This window comes from Scylla paramamosain, chromosome 8 (genome assembly GCF_035594125.1).
Source record: "Scylla paramamosain isolate STU-SP2022 chromosome 8, ASM3559412v1, whole genome shotgun sequence".
Taxonomy (NCBI): Eukaryota; Metazoa; Arthropoda; class Malacostraca; order Decapoda; family Portunidae; genus Scylla; species Scylla paramamosain.
Window position 1 is genome coordinate 3,591,466 of NC_087158.1, and position 18,535 is coordinate 3,610,000.

At 37.0% G+C, this 18,535-nt stretch overlaps 2 protein-coding genes across 34 annotated transcripts in view; both read left to right on the forward strand.

The window, feature by feature from the left end:
- LOC135102710 (zinc finger and BTB domain-containing protein 7C-like) overlaps positions 1 to 18,535 on the forward strand; it is an 83,029-nt gene that overhangs the window by 802 nt on the left and 63,692 nt on the right. For 26 of the 33 annotated variants that reach the window (XR_010269746.1, XM_064008196.1, XM_064008182.1 and 23 more), the window contains exons 2-5: positions 459 to 558; positions 1,016 to 1,564; positions 1,677 to 1,925; positions 2,134 to 2,247. Coding sequence is in view for 32 of the 33 variants with exons in the window: in XM_064008196.1 (XP_063864266.1) it covers positions 478 to 558; positions 1,016 to 1,564; positions 1,677 to 1,925; positions 2,134 to 2,247 (993 nt within the window). In the remaining variant the exon portion in view is untranslated. Of the gene's footprint in view, positions 1 to 458; positions 559 to 1,015; positions 1,565 to 1,676; positions 1,926 to 2,133; positions 2,248 to 6,595; positions 7,022 to 7,224; positions 8,487 to 8,594; positions 10,935 to 11,801; positions 15,284 to 15,501; positions 15,994 to 17,871 lie in introns of those variants that run through there. The other 7 variants (XM_064008166.1, XM_064008168.1, XM_064008181.1 and 4 more) reach the window with 6 other exon arrangements.
- Positions 12,513 to 15,283, forward strand: LOC135102713 (sentrin-specific protease 1-like). Its single transcript, XM_064008204.1, is given in 3 exon segments — positions 12,513 to 12,845; positions 12,848 to 13,177; positions 13,179 to 15,283. Coding segments are annotated over 3 exon segments (816 nt in total). The 3' UTR covers positions 13,332 to 15,283.

Here is an 18,535-nt window from a genome sequence, read left to right on the forward strand (position 1 = left end):
ACAAGATGTAATAAAAGCGAAATAATGTTTTACTGAGCAAGGTAACGAAGGGTGAATGTATGCCGCGCGGCTGCATTGGGAGGAAGTGTCTCCCAACCACCCGACTCTGTAGTAATTCGCTCTTGACCTGTCAATATACTGCAATGAACTTAAACTTACCAACCTAGTAGCATAATTTGTGTCAAGGCTACATTATTATTAAGGGTTACATTTATGAGGAGTGAGATGTACCTCTCGCCTTGTCATTTATCCTGTAAAAATATTGGTTTAATGCCATGGGAGAGTTACTTGATCAGTAATAACTAGGATTTGGAGAGGTGATGGTTATGGCTGTCTGTGGCATATAATTTCTGGGATAGTAATATGCTTATAATTGCTGAATTATTTTCTGAGAAGTGTCTATTTTTTTTTTTTTTTTTCTCCAGACTTTGCCACTAAAAAGGTGACTCTTATTTCAGATGAGAAAATTCTTCCAAGATGGGGGATGGAATGCTCTCACTCTACTGGAACAATCACAGGGCCACCTTTTGTCACATACTGGCAACACTCAGGGAAAAGGTAAGATGGTATGATGTGTGTGTTGGCATAAAGAAAACATAAACTAAAACTATTGAAGTTAAGACGGAAATGCTACCTTATTTTGGTCAGCATATACTGTAGCTCACAAAATTATTATTGTTAATAGATAACATTAAAATTTGATTAAGTTTCAGAAGTCTTTTTCAGATGTCATGTTTGGATGATATGTATAGGGAATACAACTGAGTAAATGCAGGTGTGCCTGGCTTTCAGTATGGGAGAGGGAACCAGCTTAAGATGCATCAATGTCTTGCTTCAGTAGATAGTTCATTGTGTAGTAAGGGCATTAGTAAATGTGAGGGACACATGAATAGAATGTTACAAATGATGTTTGCTGGATGGACATGAGAAAATTGGTGAATATGACTGGACATGTTAATTGAAATTTTTTCCTCTGGAGCTTTCTTGTAATTTGTCGTGCTTATTGCTCTTGCAGGAACGGTACACAGATGCTACCCTGGCGTGTGATGGCAAATTTTACCCTGTACATAAACTGGTGCTATCAACATGTAGTGAATATTTTGAAAAAATTTTCGAGCACACACCATGTAAACACCCAGTGATAGTACTCAAGGACATAAAGGCAGATGCTCTTGAGGCTCTGCTGAATTATATGTATGCAGGTTATGTGAATGTAGCACAGAATGACTTGGCGAGACTAATAAAGGCCGCTGAGACCTTGTCAATAAAGGGCCTGGCTGTACCTGATGAACCACCCCCGGGGGAGGATAACAAATCCAACCAGTCCCGGTCTGGGAGGGAAGAGAGAACGAGTCCTCAGCCAAAGAGAAGACGACGTGAGGAGAATGCCAGCTCCCAGCCTTCCAACAGTCCCCCATCATCACCTAGAGCCTCCCCCTATCTGCCTGATGGTGAACAATCTCGATCCAGAGCACCCAGTGAAGGGCACCGCTCGGAGCGAGTAGAGTCCACTGAACAGGCAGAACAACCTCCATCACAAGAGTCTCAGGCATCAGAAGTTAAGGTACTACTTTCTGAGCTACATCTTAAATGTCATCCTGTTTCAGTTCATTACAATGGAATTCACTACTTCTATAATACATGCACCTTTTAGTTAATCTAAGTCTGTCTTTCAGGTTATGGTTGATGAATCACTAGTCAAAGAAGAAATGGTAGAAACTTTAGATAACAGTCAATCAGAAGGGATGGACACAAGTATGCAGTATGGTGGTGTGGGCAGTGATCCCAGCATGGATGGTACAGGAGAGGAACATTCCAACCGCATGTTGCCAAACAAATATGACCAACCTGTCATCCCTGGTCAAGCGCAACCTCTTGCTGATGCTGTGGCTGAGGCCTTAGCGGGCCCTTCAGGAATGCAAGGGGTGAGATACAAAATAACTTCTGTTTTCTAGAGGAGACTGCTTTAGGTTCACTTTTTTTTTATATGTATGTTTTGATCAAGAAATCTTGAAGGATTTTTCTGATTATGTTGAAGAATATATGTAAATTAATGTATTTGCATTTACTTTACCTGTACTGCATGAATACTTAATGTTAAACCAGGGACCTGACTTACATTTTTCAAAACAGTGGCTTGGAAGTGAAATGCCCGGCCCTGGAGGCTACACAGCTGAGGCTTATGGGAGTGAGGGTAACCAAGAGGTTCACCCTGCACCAACGGGAGCATCACACTCACAACAGCGGGTGAGTGTTGCTCTAAACCTTACAGAAAGGGAGCCAGTTGTAGAATTTTTTCCTAACCAGAGGAGAGCATATAACTGTAGATGAAACAGTGCTCTTGAATGGCAGTGAAATGGAGGATTTATGCATAAATTAGCTTATTATATCGTTTTATAACATTTCATCTATGATATTGATTTTATTAGGTGACTTCTGAAGCCTTAATCCTGGTTGATGGCTTCAGAGTGCATGACAGCATCCCTTAATATGATGTTAACGTGAGAGATTAATAAATTGCTTATAATGTGGGGCTCAATATTGTGTTGAGTTATTGTTGGCCATTCACATTGGCAAAGGTTAAATTCCTGCACACTGCCACACTTACAGCATCCAACTCCTTGGTTGATGAGTGCCTCTCTCTCTCTCTCTCTCTCTCTCTCTCTCTCTCTCTCTCTCTCTCTCTCTCTCTCTCTCTCTCTCTCTCTCTCTCTCTCTCTCTCTCTCTCTCTCTCTCTCTCTCTCTCTCTCTCTCTCTCTCTCTGCAGGATTTGCATGTTGTACTAAACCAGTTGCACTAAATCAGGATGCTGTTGTAGTACACTTAATAATAATAATATGAACAAGGTTTAAGACCTTATGAGGATGCAGTGCTAATAGTGACAAGTTACCATCAACCTTGTTCAAACTGCAACTCTCTCTCTCTCTCTCTCTCTCTCTCTCTCTCTCTCTCTCTCTCTCTCTCTCTCTCTCTCTCTCTCTCTCTCTCTCTCTCTCTCTCTCTCTCTCTCTTGGTTTTAGAGATGATAAAACTAATAATTGAAGGTGGATTTGTGTTCTCTTCACATGATAGTATGTTTGTGAGTGAGCAAGGGAGTGCTTGTGTTTGTCTTGTGATATTAAAGTAACTTCAAATGAGGGGACTGGGGACCCCCCTCCTCTCTGTCCATTCCTAGTCATGTTTTGGCTATCCCCTTTAAGGAGGATATAGGAGGGCCAGAATGGAAAGGTGAAATCAGGTTTAAATATTATTATTTGCATTCGAATATTAAAGATGGCAAAGACTTATAAATAGAAAAAAAGCAGGCAAGGAAATTGAATATAAACTTGGACTGTATATGGATTATAGGAGTTTTGATTATTAATTGTCAGCAATAGATATATTTATGTGTGAGTTTGAATAAAAGGATAAATAAACAATTTAGATACAAGGAAAAGAGCAAGAAAGATTATTTTGATGACATAACTCACCCTCAAGTATGCATGGCCATTCAGTATGTTTCTCCTGGTGTTTATTGGAGGTGTAGAGTTGAGAGTCTGTTGGTCCTCTGAATGGGAGGAGATGGTTGTTGTGCATAAATGCCATGGAGAGAGAGTATGTGTGCCTGTGTGTGTATTATGTGTGTGTCACCAAAGTAAATCAATGCATTGGACTTCACCAGATCTCCATTATTAATTATTGATTATTATTCAAAAGTTATAAAAGTGAGGAATCCACCTCTTTCAGTGACTAACATTGATTTTGCTTGTCTTATTATTAATCAACACATTAATTCGCTTTAAATTCAAGATAATTTTCACAAAAGTGTAGAGAATTGACTTATTTATTCAGCTTTATTCATTGATCTAGAATTGATGTGTAAATAACACATCAAAGATCACGAGACAAGTCAAAACATTTAGGTAATAATGTAGACGGGAGATACATTATTAAAGATGAAATTTCAAATGGTTAATTTTTTGTCTTTCTTATATTTGTTATATACATAATTTTCATTCTGAATCACACTCTGCATATCCACCCAGTTACGAGTTAAGTGTACTTTTTATTGAATACTGAAATTTAAACATTTTTAGGTTTACCAGTTCCTTCTCTTTATGATGGGCAGTGAAGTAGTTTGATAAAAGAATTCTTCATTATGCAATGCCACAACTTGTTCCTAAGGAGTTGGAGGCACAATGGTGCAGGAGAAATTCTAAACGGCTCCTTTTCTGTTGTTTGTATACATAGTGATGAACAATTCCTTCTGATTTTCTGTAGTAATAATTATTGGGGAAAAGGGTCTAATTGTGTAAGGCAGCAACTGAGAGGCAATATTGGCTAGTTATAGTGCACTCCATTCAGTGTTCTGAGGCAAAATAAACTGTGTATGTTTCAGTGGTTCTGGTATAAAATGGATTGAGTAATTGATCATTTTGTTGAAATTTGTGCTTGAGATTGATTGATTGGTCAGGTTTCAATCAAAATGAGTTAACATTTTTTCAACATGTATACTGTCATGGATGAAATCTGTATCCAAGGGACTAAGTGGGCATGGGTTAACTTCAGAATGAATCAAATTTGTGGCTTCATTATAAAACTTGTATCATGGAGGTAACTATTTAATTTAGTGATCTGGTAGCACTCTGGCACACCTGCTGAGTTATGCTGTTGAATTGAGGAGAGGTTACTTTACCTCATGAGAGTGAATGGAGCATGTCATAACTGGATTTTCAAGTAATAGCTTCCTGTTGAAAATGACCTGCTGATCAACACTAAGCAAGCTTAGCATTTACATTATTAGTGTTGTCATTTGATTGTTGCAAACTACATACTTCATGAAAGACTTGTGATGATGGAAGGAATGTATTGCTGTTATGGATTAGCAAAATATTGCTTGTGATATTTCTTTTTTGTACTTTTTAGCTTATTGATTTCAACATTAAAGGGTTCAGTGGTGTTTACTGCACACCAGCTGATTATTTTTTTTTTTTTTTGTTTAGTAAAAGATCACATTCCCTCTTTTTTTTCTCCTTAGTAAAAGATCACATTCCCTCCTGTTGAATAGTTACAATTGGTATTGGTCAGCAGAAAATTATGGGAAAGGGAGATTGGTAAATTAATCAATGTTCAGGATCACTAAGTTATGTTCCACAATATAATCAGAAGGAATTGCTCAGTGTTTATTGTAGTTTTCAAGATCTCTGCATGGTTTCTTGTAGACCAAGTAGAGACTGGGTGGGAGCTACAGCTGACTCATTGTTACTGACTTGTTAAAATCATATCATTCCCCATGTGGTTCTGCTCATTAAAGTTTTTAACCAAGTAATAATATCAAGATTATGGAAGATTACAGGACTTCAGTTTTGTTAATGTCTTTCCCTGTGCTTCTGCACAAACTAGATGGTTCTTATCTTAAAAAGTTTCAAAACCAGAGTTGGGGTTCATACTTAATGAAAAGTTTCAAAACCTGAGTTGGCTGTAGTTTCCCTTAGTTGTAACTGTTGCTGCTGTCACTCAAGTAGGTGTTTTATTCTTGTTAGTTGAGAGGACAAATGTTCTCTTGTTCAGCAATGGATATGATGATGGTCTGCTGACTGATGGTTCCATATCTACATGTCCCTTTGAAGAAATGCTCGGGCACCTCAAAATGTTATGCTACTTGTGTTTATACAAGCTCTTCAGTGAATAAGCTACTCTGAAATGTGATTCTTTCAAGAAATAGTCACTTGTACATGCTAGAAATCATATTCATCAAACTTGAATATGTTTTGTCAAGTACCACATTCAGCACTGGTACTTCTTTTGTCTTTTATATATATATATATATATATATATATATATATATATATATATATATATATATATATATATATATATATATATATATATATATATATATATATATATATATATATATATATATATATATATATTATATATATAATATATATATATATATATATATATATATATATATATATATATATATATATATATATATATATATATATAAAACATTTTCTCATGATCAGTGATATCAGGCTCATGCTTCTCTGTGGCAGGATGTAGGATAAAAGAAGTACCTGTGTATTCAAGGAAACTGTTTGTGTAATGGCTCTGAAAGGAAATGGGGAACATTACTGAATACCACACAATATTGGGGCAGCGTATGACTTGCTTTTGCTGTGAAATTCCAGATCGCTTTACTTGTACAAATTACAGAACCTATGGAAATTTTCTGCACTCTACAAAGATGAAGATTTACACTGAATATTTGAAAACAGGGAAAGTGTGTGCATGTGTGTGTGTGTGTGTGTGTGTGTCTGTGTGTCTGTGTGTCTGTGTGGTGTTCATGTGCATTTGGGGTATTTGGATTTACGTGTCATTGTGGGTTACTGATTGAAAAATACTGGGTTTGTTGCTGTAGAAATAATTGCAGGTGAGGTTTTTTTGCGCACAATCATGAGAACCGAAGTTTTTTTTTTTTTTTTTTTTTTTTTTTTTTTTTTTTTTTCTCTCCCCTCTCTCCTCAGATTTTATCTAACTGAGTAGTTTTATACAGTAAGAGAGAAATCAGCTGGTCTTGCGGTAATGAGGGTTTTGTCCTCCTAGGGGTTAAGTGTTGTCAGCGAGGGCAGCTTTCTGAGGAGCTACAACGTGTCAACTTGGACAAAGCAAGTGTACCAGTGTCCATATTGCAATAAGTCAACTTTCAAGCAGATGAGTGACCTCAAGCGCCACATCAGGACACACACAGGCGAAAAGCCTTACAAATGCCCCCATTGTTCTTACTCCTCCACCCAGAGCACACCCGTGAAAACTCATATTTTTAAGAGACATCGTGATATGATGGTTGATATGGCCTTGCCACCCTAAATATCAAGAAAGACCTGAAATGCCAACATTTCTCAGTCCATTAACAAATATTGTATGCTGATCAAGAATGAATGTGCAAATGTTCACATCAGTATTACTACTGATATTGTATATAACTGAAAATAAGTTAATTCTAGTTGTAATTAAATGGGAGTGTTGAAAGTTTTTGCATTTGACTTTTCATCCAGGATTTCAATTTTGGTTTGTTGCTTTTTTAAGAGCTGAATATTGAAAATGAAAATAGGCATGTGCATATCAGATTAAGAATAAGTTTTGCATAGCTTGGCCAAACCTTTGAGGGCACTGGAAACATGGAAATCTTGCCAGAAGCAACACCAGTGACACTTTTGTTCTGTCTTCTGTAGGACAGTGAGAGTGGCAGCGTTGCATCCACCCCTGCCAAAGTGGGGAACACTGAACCTTCTCTAGGCTCACCTCAGCTGGCTTGCCCATACTGCTTCAGGGACACTTTTCGACAAAACAGCGACCTCAAGCGTCACATCAGAATTCATACTGGGGAGAAGCCATATAAATGTGCAACCTGTGTTTATAGAGCATCACGAAAAGACCTCTTGCAAGTTCACATTGCCAAAGTGCATTCGTCTCATTAGAACATTAATGTCCCTTCCACTAACAGAATTCTTTACTATAGGTCTTGATGTGAAGACAACTGGTGTGAATGAATATCAAAATTATTTTAGGTATCTTTACTGTTAGTTTAGCGTCCTACTTTTTTTTTTTTTTTTTTTTTTTTTTTTATATAAATTCTTGCACTTCAAAATTGAATTCTCTCAATGATAGTTTTTTTTTTTCTCTCACTTGTGTGAGTGTTTGTGTGTCTGTGCGCGTGTGTGTATGTGCATTAAATAAGTTTTCTGCCATTGTAATATGCACACACACACACACACACACACACACACACACACACACACACACACACACACACACACACACACACACACACACATATCCACACACACATATCCACACACACACATCCACACACCCATCCACACACCCACCCACCCACCCACACACACACACACACACACACACACACACACACACACACACACACACACACACACACACACACACACACACACACACACACACACACACACACACACACACACACACACACACACGATTGGAAAAGCACTGTTTAACAATAAAATTTTGAGTGTTGGTTATTTTGATTGTAATAAGTTTAATTTACATATATGCCACTACTATGATCCTTAAGTATGCAAACAAGGTCTAATCATAGCAAGTAACAGAAGGAGAACTGTGTTATGAATAGTGTCATAAGTACATGCAGCAGGACCACTTTTACTTGTTCAGTGAGAAGTGAAAAGTGTTCTCTGGTAAACCTGGTAAGAATTCGAAGGGTAATTCTTTTGTGTCTGTGGGCTTGGGAGTTTTATTATTATTATTATTATTATTATTATTATTATTATTATTATTATTATTATTATTATTTTATTTATTTTGTTTATTTTTATTTATTTATATTTTTTATTAAGATCTGAAATCACTCTTTGGGCAGTTATGTTGGTTAATGAATGAATCTCTCTCTCTCTCTCTCTCTCTCTCTCTCTCTCTCTCTCTCTCTCTCTCTCTCTCTCTCTCTCTCTCTCTCTCTCTCTCTCTCTCTCTCTCTCTCTCTCTCTCTCTCTCTCTCTCTCTCTCCTGGTTTGCGGGTGTCTTACTAGAATGATTTTCCTGTTTGCAGTTTGGATATGAGGAGAGATCAGATGGTCAGGTCCTTGCATGTTTCTACTGTGGCCAATCCAGGTTCAAGTCAGACTATTACTTTATGCGGCATATGCGCACCCATACTGGGGAAAGGCCTTATCCTTGTACTGAATGTCCCTTCCGTGCTGCCCGAAGAGACCACTTGAACCGTCACATGAAGAGAAAACATTTCCAGACACATGCAGAGACTCAGAAATGATTGGTTTGACATCAGTAGTGAATCTGTGCGAAATGATTGGTTTGACGTCAATAGTGGATCTGTGATTTTCATTCGTGTCTTTTTCTGTGAAGGCGAGCAAACTTGTGGGTTGCTGCTCCCCTTACTGATGCAAAGTCCTTGTAGGACTCCTGCTTTGCTTCTGTTGCCTGCTGACATCATATGGGAAAAGCACCTTACTCTACTGCAAAAATGGTCATTGTTTTTATAACAGTTTTGAAATAGGCTGTGATGTAAGGGAGCTTGTATATAGTGATATTTTTAAAAAGATATCTAATTGCACATAATTATCCAAAATATCATTAATTTATCAAATAATTGAATTTTATAAAACTATATTAAGGTTGACATATTAAAGTAATGTCACAAGAAGGGCTGTTTTGTTAGAATGAAAATGTTGGTGTGGACAGCATTTGTGAATGTGCTAGGGAATGTGACGCCATCAAATGCTTGAACTGGTAACTTGAATTGGAATGATTCAAGTTACATGCTTAAATGATCTTCAGACATTTTCACTCTCATTTGGATTGTAGGGATTATATTGACCTCATGAAAGATTAGCGGTGAAGAATGGAGTGAGAGTAATGAGAGGATGGTGATTTCCCTTCTGGACTTCAGATAATAAATGAATAAAGTGGTGTTGGGCCAAAGTTGGACTTCCTATTGTCTGATAATGAAATTAGAGTGGGTAGAAGAGCTCAGCAGAATATTTGAGCTTCCAGTATAGAGTGTAATCTGGAACACACACACACAAAGGATGAAAATGCACACAAGATATTATAATATGAAATACAGTCTTTTCAAATACATCATCGTTGGTCATTATTCCTGGAGAATTCTGACATTTATTTAAAGGAAAATTTATTTAGTTTCTGATGGATGAAATTGATTGATATTGGTAACGGAATAAGTAACAAAATTGTTAGGCAATATCAGATGGGGATGGACGGCATTTAGTTATGTAGGGAGGGCAGTGTACAAGGTAAAAAATACTCGCTATTAGCGTTGCCTTAGCCTCAACATTTGCCATTTATCTAAATGGTTTAGTTTTCTTTGTCCCTGTATTGTGAAACATATATAACATGATGTTGATTTAAAGCAGCATCACTGTGGAACCACATCATTCTTTGCCATTCATGGCAGGAAGATACAAGTTGATTCTCTCTCTCTCTCTCTCTCTCTCTCTCTCTCTCTCTCTCTCTCTCTCTCTCTCTCTCTCTCTCTCTCTCTCTCTCTCTCTCTCTCTCTCTCTCTCTCTCTCTCTCTCTCTCTCTCTCTCTCTCTCCATGCTTAGAGAAGTATCAAGATATGTCATCATAAATGTGACTTACTGCTATTATAGTTATATGTTTATCATGATTGCTGCTACCATAGTGGTATATTTTTCATGCTTAGCTGCATCTTATGAAGCCCTGCAGATTCCTCGTTGTCTATTCTGTCGTAAAAGTAACAGGAAAAGCTTGTAGAGAGAACCATACAAGTGGGCTGAGAGGTCTTTAATTTCCATGTAGTTCTCTCATAAGCACTCATTGTTTTCACCCACAAAAATAAACTAACGCCTTGTTAGTGGCTGTGCATAGACGTTTCTTGAAGTGGTGTTGATTAGCAATGGATTCTTTACATATGTATCATGATAATTACAAGGGTTCCTTGATTTGCTGTACAGTGTCAGGAAGACTTTTCATTTGAATTTGTCTCTCCATATCATATCTCAGGGGACAGCGGCACCATATAAACTTGTGTAAGTAAAATATCGATCAGTTCATCAATTTTTAGGGCCAAATTTCTACCCACTTCTTAAACAGAACCCAGGGAAGAATGTGTGTTATTCAATATACAATTTGCAGTTACCCACTTAACAGCATTTGTGGAAATGAGCTGAAACAAATAGTCAAATCCTGTGCAGAATAGGACTCCATACCTATAAAGATGAATTGCAACAACTTGTCCTTTTGCATTTTTTTTGTTTTTGTTTACAGTGTATTAAAGTGAAGCTGTAAAAGTTGCCTTGGCCTGGTGATAAATTATTGCAAACAAACAGTGATCTGTACTTCATAGATTTTTAAGTATTTTTATTTGTGCAATAAAAGTCACCCATGAGATGATGTTTGGTTTCCTTAAGGAATAATTTACTTGGGATAAAAAAAATCTCAAAAGGAAAGTGAACTTGCATAATATCTATCACTTTATATCTGCAAACACATTGGCTGTCAGACTAAAATATTATAACTTGCCATGAACATATTCTTGCATGTTACTATATTGTCTCTAAAGCATAACTTCATGTTTTGCAAATGTGGAAGAAAATATTCAGTGACAAAGGTTAAAATGATGTGATTGTCTGGTCTCTAGGATCAATTTCAGTAACTATATATATATATATATATATATATATATAGATATATATATATATATATATATATATACTAATATATACTACTAAAACACACACACACACACACACACACACACACACACACACACACACACACACACACACACACACACACACACACACACAATAAGGCACCATTTGTGGGAATTTCTCTCTCTCTCTCTCTCTCTCTCTCTCTCCTCTCTCTCTCTCTCTTCTCTCTCTCTCTTCTCTCTCTCTCTCTCTCTCCCTCTCTCTCTCTCTCTCTCTCTCCTCTCTCTCTCTCCAGAGTATCCTGAATACAGTAGCTTATATGAAGGATAAAAGGACCTAACCTGACATTGGTTTGTGATGAGTGATTGTATTTTGTCGAGTACAGAAAGTATTACCCTGAAGAGTCATCTGTTAATGAGTCTTAGATATTTGTTTTCATTTAGGGTACATTTTACTTTTATGATCATTAACTTTCATACTTCACCCAGATATGATTTTTCTAATATATAAAGATCATAATTAAGAAAAGTGGTAAATTAATTTGAAAATGAAACCACATTCTCATCTATGGATGGAATAACATAGTTACTCTTTGACAGGCTGCAGCAAGAATGAGCTCCAGGGAGGCTAAGGGGGCAAAGAATTCGTTGGCTCATCGGAAAGTCTCCTGTATCAGTAAAGAGGACTGGCTTCACTCACCAAAACTCACAGAGAGACTTCCCTTTTCGTAAGAGAAATCCCCATATCCAAAGCCTTCTTTATATGGAAATGGAAAATTCTGTGCCCAGACAAGTTTCCGGTTTGAGGACAAAAATGTGGTATGGACAGCTACTGCAGCAATTGACTGGGGTGTTACCTTCCAGTCATGGCAGTGCATGCTGGATCCCCAACAGTCTCCTGCTTCCATGGCCAACCAGTCTTTGGGAATGGTCTCTCGTTCTCGCTGTAGTTCAGTTTGGACACAAGAAAAGCCGTCAGCAGCTGGGAAAGCGTCTTTCTTACAGTCAGTAGAGAGAGAGACAGACAGAGAGATATCTATGCAGGAGCCAATCTTCCTTTATCCCTAAGCCCCCTGTGAAGTTGAGTGTAGATGAAGCAAATTCTGAGTCAGACATTGTAGAAAGAGTGATGGCAGAAATGGAACTCTAAGAGAAACTGAAGAAATATCACCTGAGCAAGAAGGCAAAACAACTTTGAAAAATTCATTGGATGAATACCTTCGTAAGGCACCAATATATAACTTGGATTGGTTAGAATCCTTGAGAAATAAATTTGAAGTCCGTGCCAAGGCTTCTGATTGTGATGCAGCTATGTTGGCAGAGACACAGAGACTTCTGGAAGAGAAAAGGAAGAAGTCACAAGCTTCTCTTGATAATTGTGTTGCATTGAGGATGAAACACCTTGATCTAACTTATCCAGGAGAAACAGCAGACGAGGATGAACAGGAAGAGGAGTTTGTACCATTGACACCAGAAATGGAGGAAGTAATTGATAATGCTCTGATGAAAGGCCCACCAAATCAAGTTCTGATTGAGAAATTCAATACACAGATCACCAGGCATGATATATCCACATTAGCTGGCCTGAATTGGCTTAATGATGAAATTATTAATTTTTACATGAACTTGTTGATTGAAAGAGGTAAAAACTGATAATTATCCAAAAGGTATATGCTTTTAACACATTTTTCTATCCAAAATTGATGAAGACAGGGTTTGCATCAGTAAAAAGATGGACTAAGAAAGTGGATCTTTTCAGTCATGACTTGCTCCTCATACCAGTTCACTTAGGAATGCACTGGTGCCTGGCTACTATTGATCTTCGTACAAAATGTGTCAGATATTTTGACTCTATGCTAGGTGATAATGATAAGTGTTTAGAAGCACTACTAAAGTATCTGGAAGATGAACATCAAGACAAAAAGTCATCACCTTTTGAAAAGACTGGTTGGATGGCTGAGAATGTGAAGGATATAACCTCAGCAAATGAATGGATCAGATTGTGGGATGTTTGCTTGTATGTTTGCTGAGTATTTGTCTCGTGATGCTGATATCACCTTTGACCAGCAGCACATGCCGTACTTCCGAAGAAAAATGGTGTATGAAATTGTCACAGCCAATCTTCTTTAATGAGATGCATGAAACTTGTAGTTTTAGATGGGTGATAAATCTTACAGGATTTCAAGTAGATGCAGAACTAATAAGTTTTTGTTACGTGATTGCATGATTTGTCAATACTCACAGGAGTGGTGTTAAGTAAATAGTAATGGTATTCCACAGTAGTTGAAGTAGTTGGTTATGAATAATATTACAATGAATGGATTCTTCTGTAAGGGAATTTTCTATCGTGTTATTGGAAGAAATTCCACCAGTGAACAGTGCGATATTTGTAACGTCCTACAATGATTTTGATTAATAATGATTGTTGTTGCTATTGGATTCATCATAGAGGATGGCAGTGTCTGGAGCATTATTCATTAAAACAAAAGAAGCAGTCAAAGGATCATCATATTACTGTTTGCTGCAGAAGGGTGGAACTCTACTTATGGATTATAAGAAGGCCCACTGGTACCTATAGTAGATAGAATGTAGTGCTGCAGCATCCACACCTGGCTCAAGTTGGCATGGTTGATGCAGTGTTCACCTCTTCTGGAAGTACTTATTGATGTTTTGAGTGACTGCTTTACTGATGCTTATGAATGCTCATTTGTAAGTAAAAACTTTGAAAAAACAGGATGTCCTCACAGGGCCTAAATGAAGTTGAGAGGTTAGTTAAACCAAGAAAACTTGTATCTCCATCCAACAGTTATAGTAATACATGGCCTTGTCAGCAGAGGGGTGTGGGCGATGGTTTGTGATTCCAGTTATTCAGTAGATCAGTTTAAGGTATAAATACAAAATAAGGAAATGAAAACTGGTGATGGCTGTGTATTTTGGTTGATAGTAACTAATATATGTATCTCTGTCTGCAGTTTGGTTTTGTAAAACTTTTGTATATTGTATTGCTGATTAGGAGTCTCATTGTTGTATTTAAAATATTTCATTTAATAACTTGAGCATTGATATATCAGCAATAGTGACTAGAGGAAACATATACATGACATAAATAATGAGCTGGAGTATGAGACTTACTAGAAAATTTCTCCACTTTCATTCCATTTTCACTTAAAAGACTGTCTCATTAAAAGAATCCTTTGAAGTTTTACTGAAGATGCATGATTCTCTCTCTCTCTCTCTCTCTCTCCTCTCTCTCTCTCTCTCTCTCTCTCTCTCTCTCTCTCTCTCTCTCTCTCTCTCTCTCCTCTCCTCTCTCTCTCTCTCTCTCTCTCTCTCTCTCTCTCTCTCTCTCTCTCTCCTCTCTCTCTCATGCACATTTAACATTCACACTTACATGTCATTCCAAAGTTGTTAAGCATTAGATAAAATCCTTAGTTGTGAAGGAGTAATAAAGCACCTCACTAGTGTTAATTTTTTTTGCTACATTGTAAATCAATTGCTTTTTTACTGGTTGTGTAGTTTATTTATTTATAGGTGGACTTTATTTATTTTAGTATCAGCACCTATGCTTGGATGTTTGGAGTATCTTCAATGTTTTATATCAATATCTTAGGATAGTTATTAACATTTCTAGTTATTAGATTTAGTATTTTTAGTTTAATAGGCTTCACTTCAGATGAGCATAAAATGGAACAAGTTGACAGTTAAAGTGTATGTGGTTGTATTAATATGGAGTTCCTAAAGATAAGCTTTTCTAGTAATGTGCTGCAACACTGATATGTAAACTTTATGAGGACTTAAATTTTGTATAAATGACTAATTTGTTTTGAGATCTATATTTGAGAGTGGAGTCTAATGTGGATTAAGTTCTAGAATGCAGTGGCTTGTACTGGCCTGAATATACTGACGGGTAGGTGGCTGCTATTGGCTGGCTGTGATGTTATGAACCACGTGAGTGTGATCAGGTCAAGTCCGGGCACAGTTTTGTAATGTGGGGAAGAATTAACTATTTTTATTTCAGTGTTAATGCATTCTTACTTTTCCGTGGCCAAGAAAGTTTGAGTTATTAAAATGCTGCAGAAATCTTCTTGTTCCTATCTTACACATTAATGATAGAAGGAAAGAATTTAACATTTCATATTGGACACACCTCAGTATGGAAGTTAATCAAGAATAATTGTAAGAGTAAAACCATACGTTTTCTTCATAGTATGAAGGATTAGATTTATCCAGAGTAGAAATGCTGATACAAAACAATTGACTTTGATAGTTACATTGTGACCATGATGGGCATCCCCAACAGGTGGGGCCGGACAGAGAGTGTCACATGATGCCAGAGAGGTCACCGCCTAGAGGGAAGGGCCGCCCCAGCTCCGGCAAGGGGCTGCATCACTGTATATATTGCCCTTACAGTACTTCAGTCAAAACTAATATTGTTAACCACATGCGCACCCACACTGGCGAGAAGCCATTTGTGTGTCAGATGTGTCCTTACCGCTCTAACCAGAGGACAAACCTCAAGACACACATGCGTACACACACTAGTGAGAAATCTTACATGTGTCCTCATTGTTCTGTCAGTTGTACAAACAAAACTAATCTGGTCACACACATTTGGACTTGTCACCAGACAATATTATGAAACAGTTTGATATGATTTACCTTAGAGTGTAACTTGTTTGAATGAGATCACTTTACTTTCTCCTTAAAGACTGTATAGATAGATTTCAGCAGTTCTAATATGGAAGGTTATTGTAAAACTTTAAGAGGAATAAATAAATGTTTCATCTGTGAAGTGTACTGTGACTTATTACTGTATACATTTAGCTCTGCTCTTGAGTATTTCAGGTTGCATAAAAAGTCTTGATACAGTTATGTGTAGGCATGGATGCACAAATTGGGCTGGAGGGGAAGGGGGGTTAAGGAAAGAAAGGGGTTAGTTTGGGGGATTGATGAAAGGACAATGAAGATAAAGTAAAAATTGTCTATTAAGGAATAATCGTGCCAACTATTGCTTATGCAAATAAGACTTGGGTGAAACACAGCAGTAAAGGTTCCAAGCAGTTGAAATTAATAAGGTGTGAATTTACAACACTGGTTTCTGGTATGTCTGAAGTGACTGACTCACTAATGTGGCTGCTTGGTGCTAGGCATAGCTGAAAAATTGACACCACCAGTATGACTGATGATGTCATTCCCATTAAGCCAACATTACTAAGATGCATTTGCCCTTGATGCACAGTGGAATTAATATATATTTATTTGCCTATTTATTTTGTCTGTAGGAGGTGGAATGTTACTTTTCAATGGACAATATAGCAATGCAGAACTCATGAGAAATGGATGCAGAAGGCAAGAGTGAGGATGTGTTGGATTCAGTAAAGAAAAATGAATGGCAAACCTTGAATGATGCAGGATTTTAGACCTCTTTGTGTACATAAGTATAAAACTTTTGGATATTTGCACTGCAGTTGAAAGAATTGCTGTCTTTTTTCAGCCTGTTTCGTGATGCATGAAAAACTAATTGAGTCGCAGAGGCAAACAGATTGAACTTTCCAATGCGTGGACAAGAGTAAAATGTCAAGATACTAAAGAGAGAACACTGATGTAAAGTTAAGCTTATGTACTATTACTTTATGATGAAAACAGATAAATATAGTTTTCTTTCACTTGTTTTCAGTAAACATTCCACACCATTTGCTTTTGGTTCATGTGGCAGGTGTTCATATGCCCCCTTGCATAACTACTTGGCTGGCTCATCTTCACTTGCTAAATTATCACTTGCCACACTATATGCTGGATCCAGAACACAACCATCCACACCTGCACAATTTGCACTTCTAAACTTTGTTTCCTTTGGCCAGTGACCCTCTTGCTTAAGAAAAAAATAAATAAATAAATATTTAGATACCTCTTAAGTAATTTTCATTTTTGGATTGTTTTGTCATTTTGATTATCTTAATATGCTAATGTGCTGTTGAACATACTATTATTTTGAATAGCACTAACTCATTTTATTTATTTGAGGAACATATTTCACTTTGTTGTTGAAGACACTTTTCCTCCAGTGAGATAAAGACACTAATTCCAGTTGAAAATTATTTTTTTTATATTATTATTATTATTATTATTATTATTATTATTATTTATTATTATTATTATTATTATTATTATTATTATTATTATTATTATTATTATTATTATTATTATTATTATTATTGCTATTGCTATTATTGTTATAATTATTAATTTTTTTACTTACAGTTTTGAAGCAGTTTGCTGTTATGATAATTTGTTATTTCAACTTTCAGTACATTTTCATCTTTAGAATGAATTTTAAAGAGGCAGTTGAATGTAGGAAATCACAGAATATGAAGATGAAATTTGTCAGCTTTTTGGTGAAAAAAAATTTTGGAGGTGTAAATTAAAGCCAGATTTTTTATTTTTATTTATTCATTCGTTTCTTTTCTTTTCCTTTATTTGTTTAATTTTAGCATCAGATTATAGAGAAGTTTAGCCATCATCTTTCATCCAGTCTAGTGACACATTAGTCTTTGTTGAAGGTGGTAATAATATTCAGATTTTATAAGCTACATTCAAATGACATGTTTGAGTATGGTATGTAAGTGCCTCCTCAACCTTTGATACATAGTAAGTTGGGCGTCCCCTACAGGTGGGGCTGAACAGTGCTGGACCTTCAGACGGGGGGAGCCGAGGCCGTGGATCAGGGAAGGGCCGGAGCCGCAAGTGTCCCTCGTGTCCCTACACCACAAATGTCACTACAAATCTTAAGAATCACATGCGTATTCATACCGGCGAGAAACCATTCCAGTGCGAGTTCTGTCCTTATACCACCACACAGAAGGGAAGCTTGCGAATACATATCAGAAAGCACACTGGAGAGAAGCCATTTGGTTGTCCCTCATGTGAATATCGATCTGCAACTAAAGGCAATTTAAGGGCTCACATGGCAGTCCATCGAGGTGTTGAGAGTCATGATGTAAAGCCAGACATTACTGCACCCATCGACCAGCCAGAGCCTGAGTCTGACTCAGAGAGGAATGAAGTTCTGCCCGTTATGTGTGTTTTGGAGCAGCAGTCAGATAGTGACTAACTCTTGAGAGATAGCATCCTTATCTATTTTAAAAAATAATCATCATCCCTGCTGAGTTCATTTAGGTAGTTTCAAAACATTTGGTTGTGGGGTAACAAAAGCTTGAGACTTGCAGAGCTACTAATATATAACAAATACATGTGAATGTGTGAGCTACTGAGGAGATCTTTCAGTGCCATAGCTGGTAAGTGCCTGGAATTAACCATTATTAACTAACTTGTTC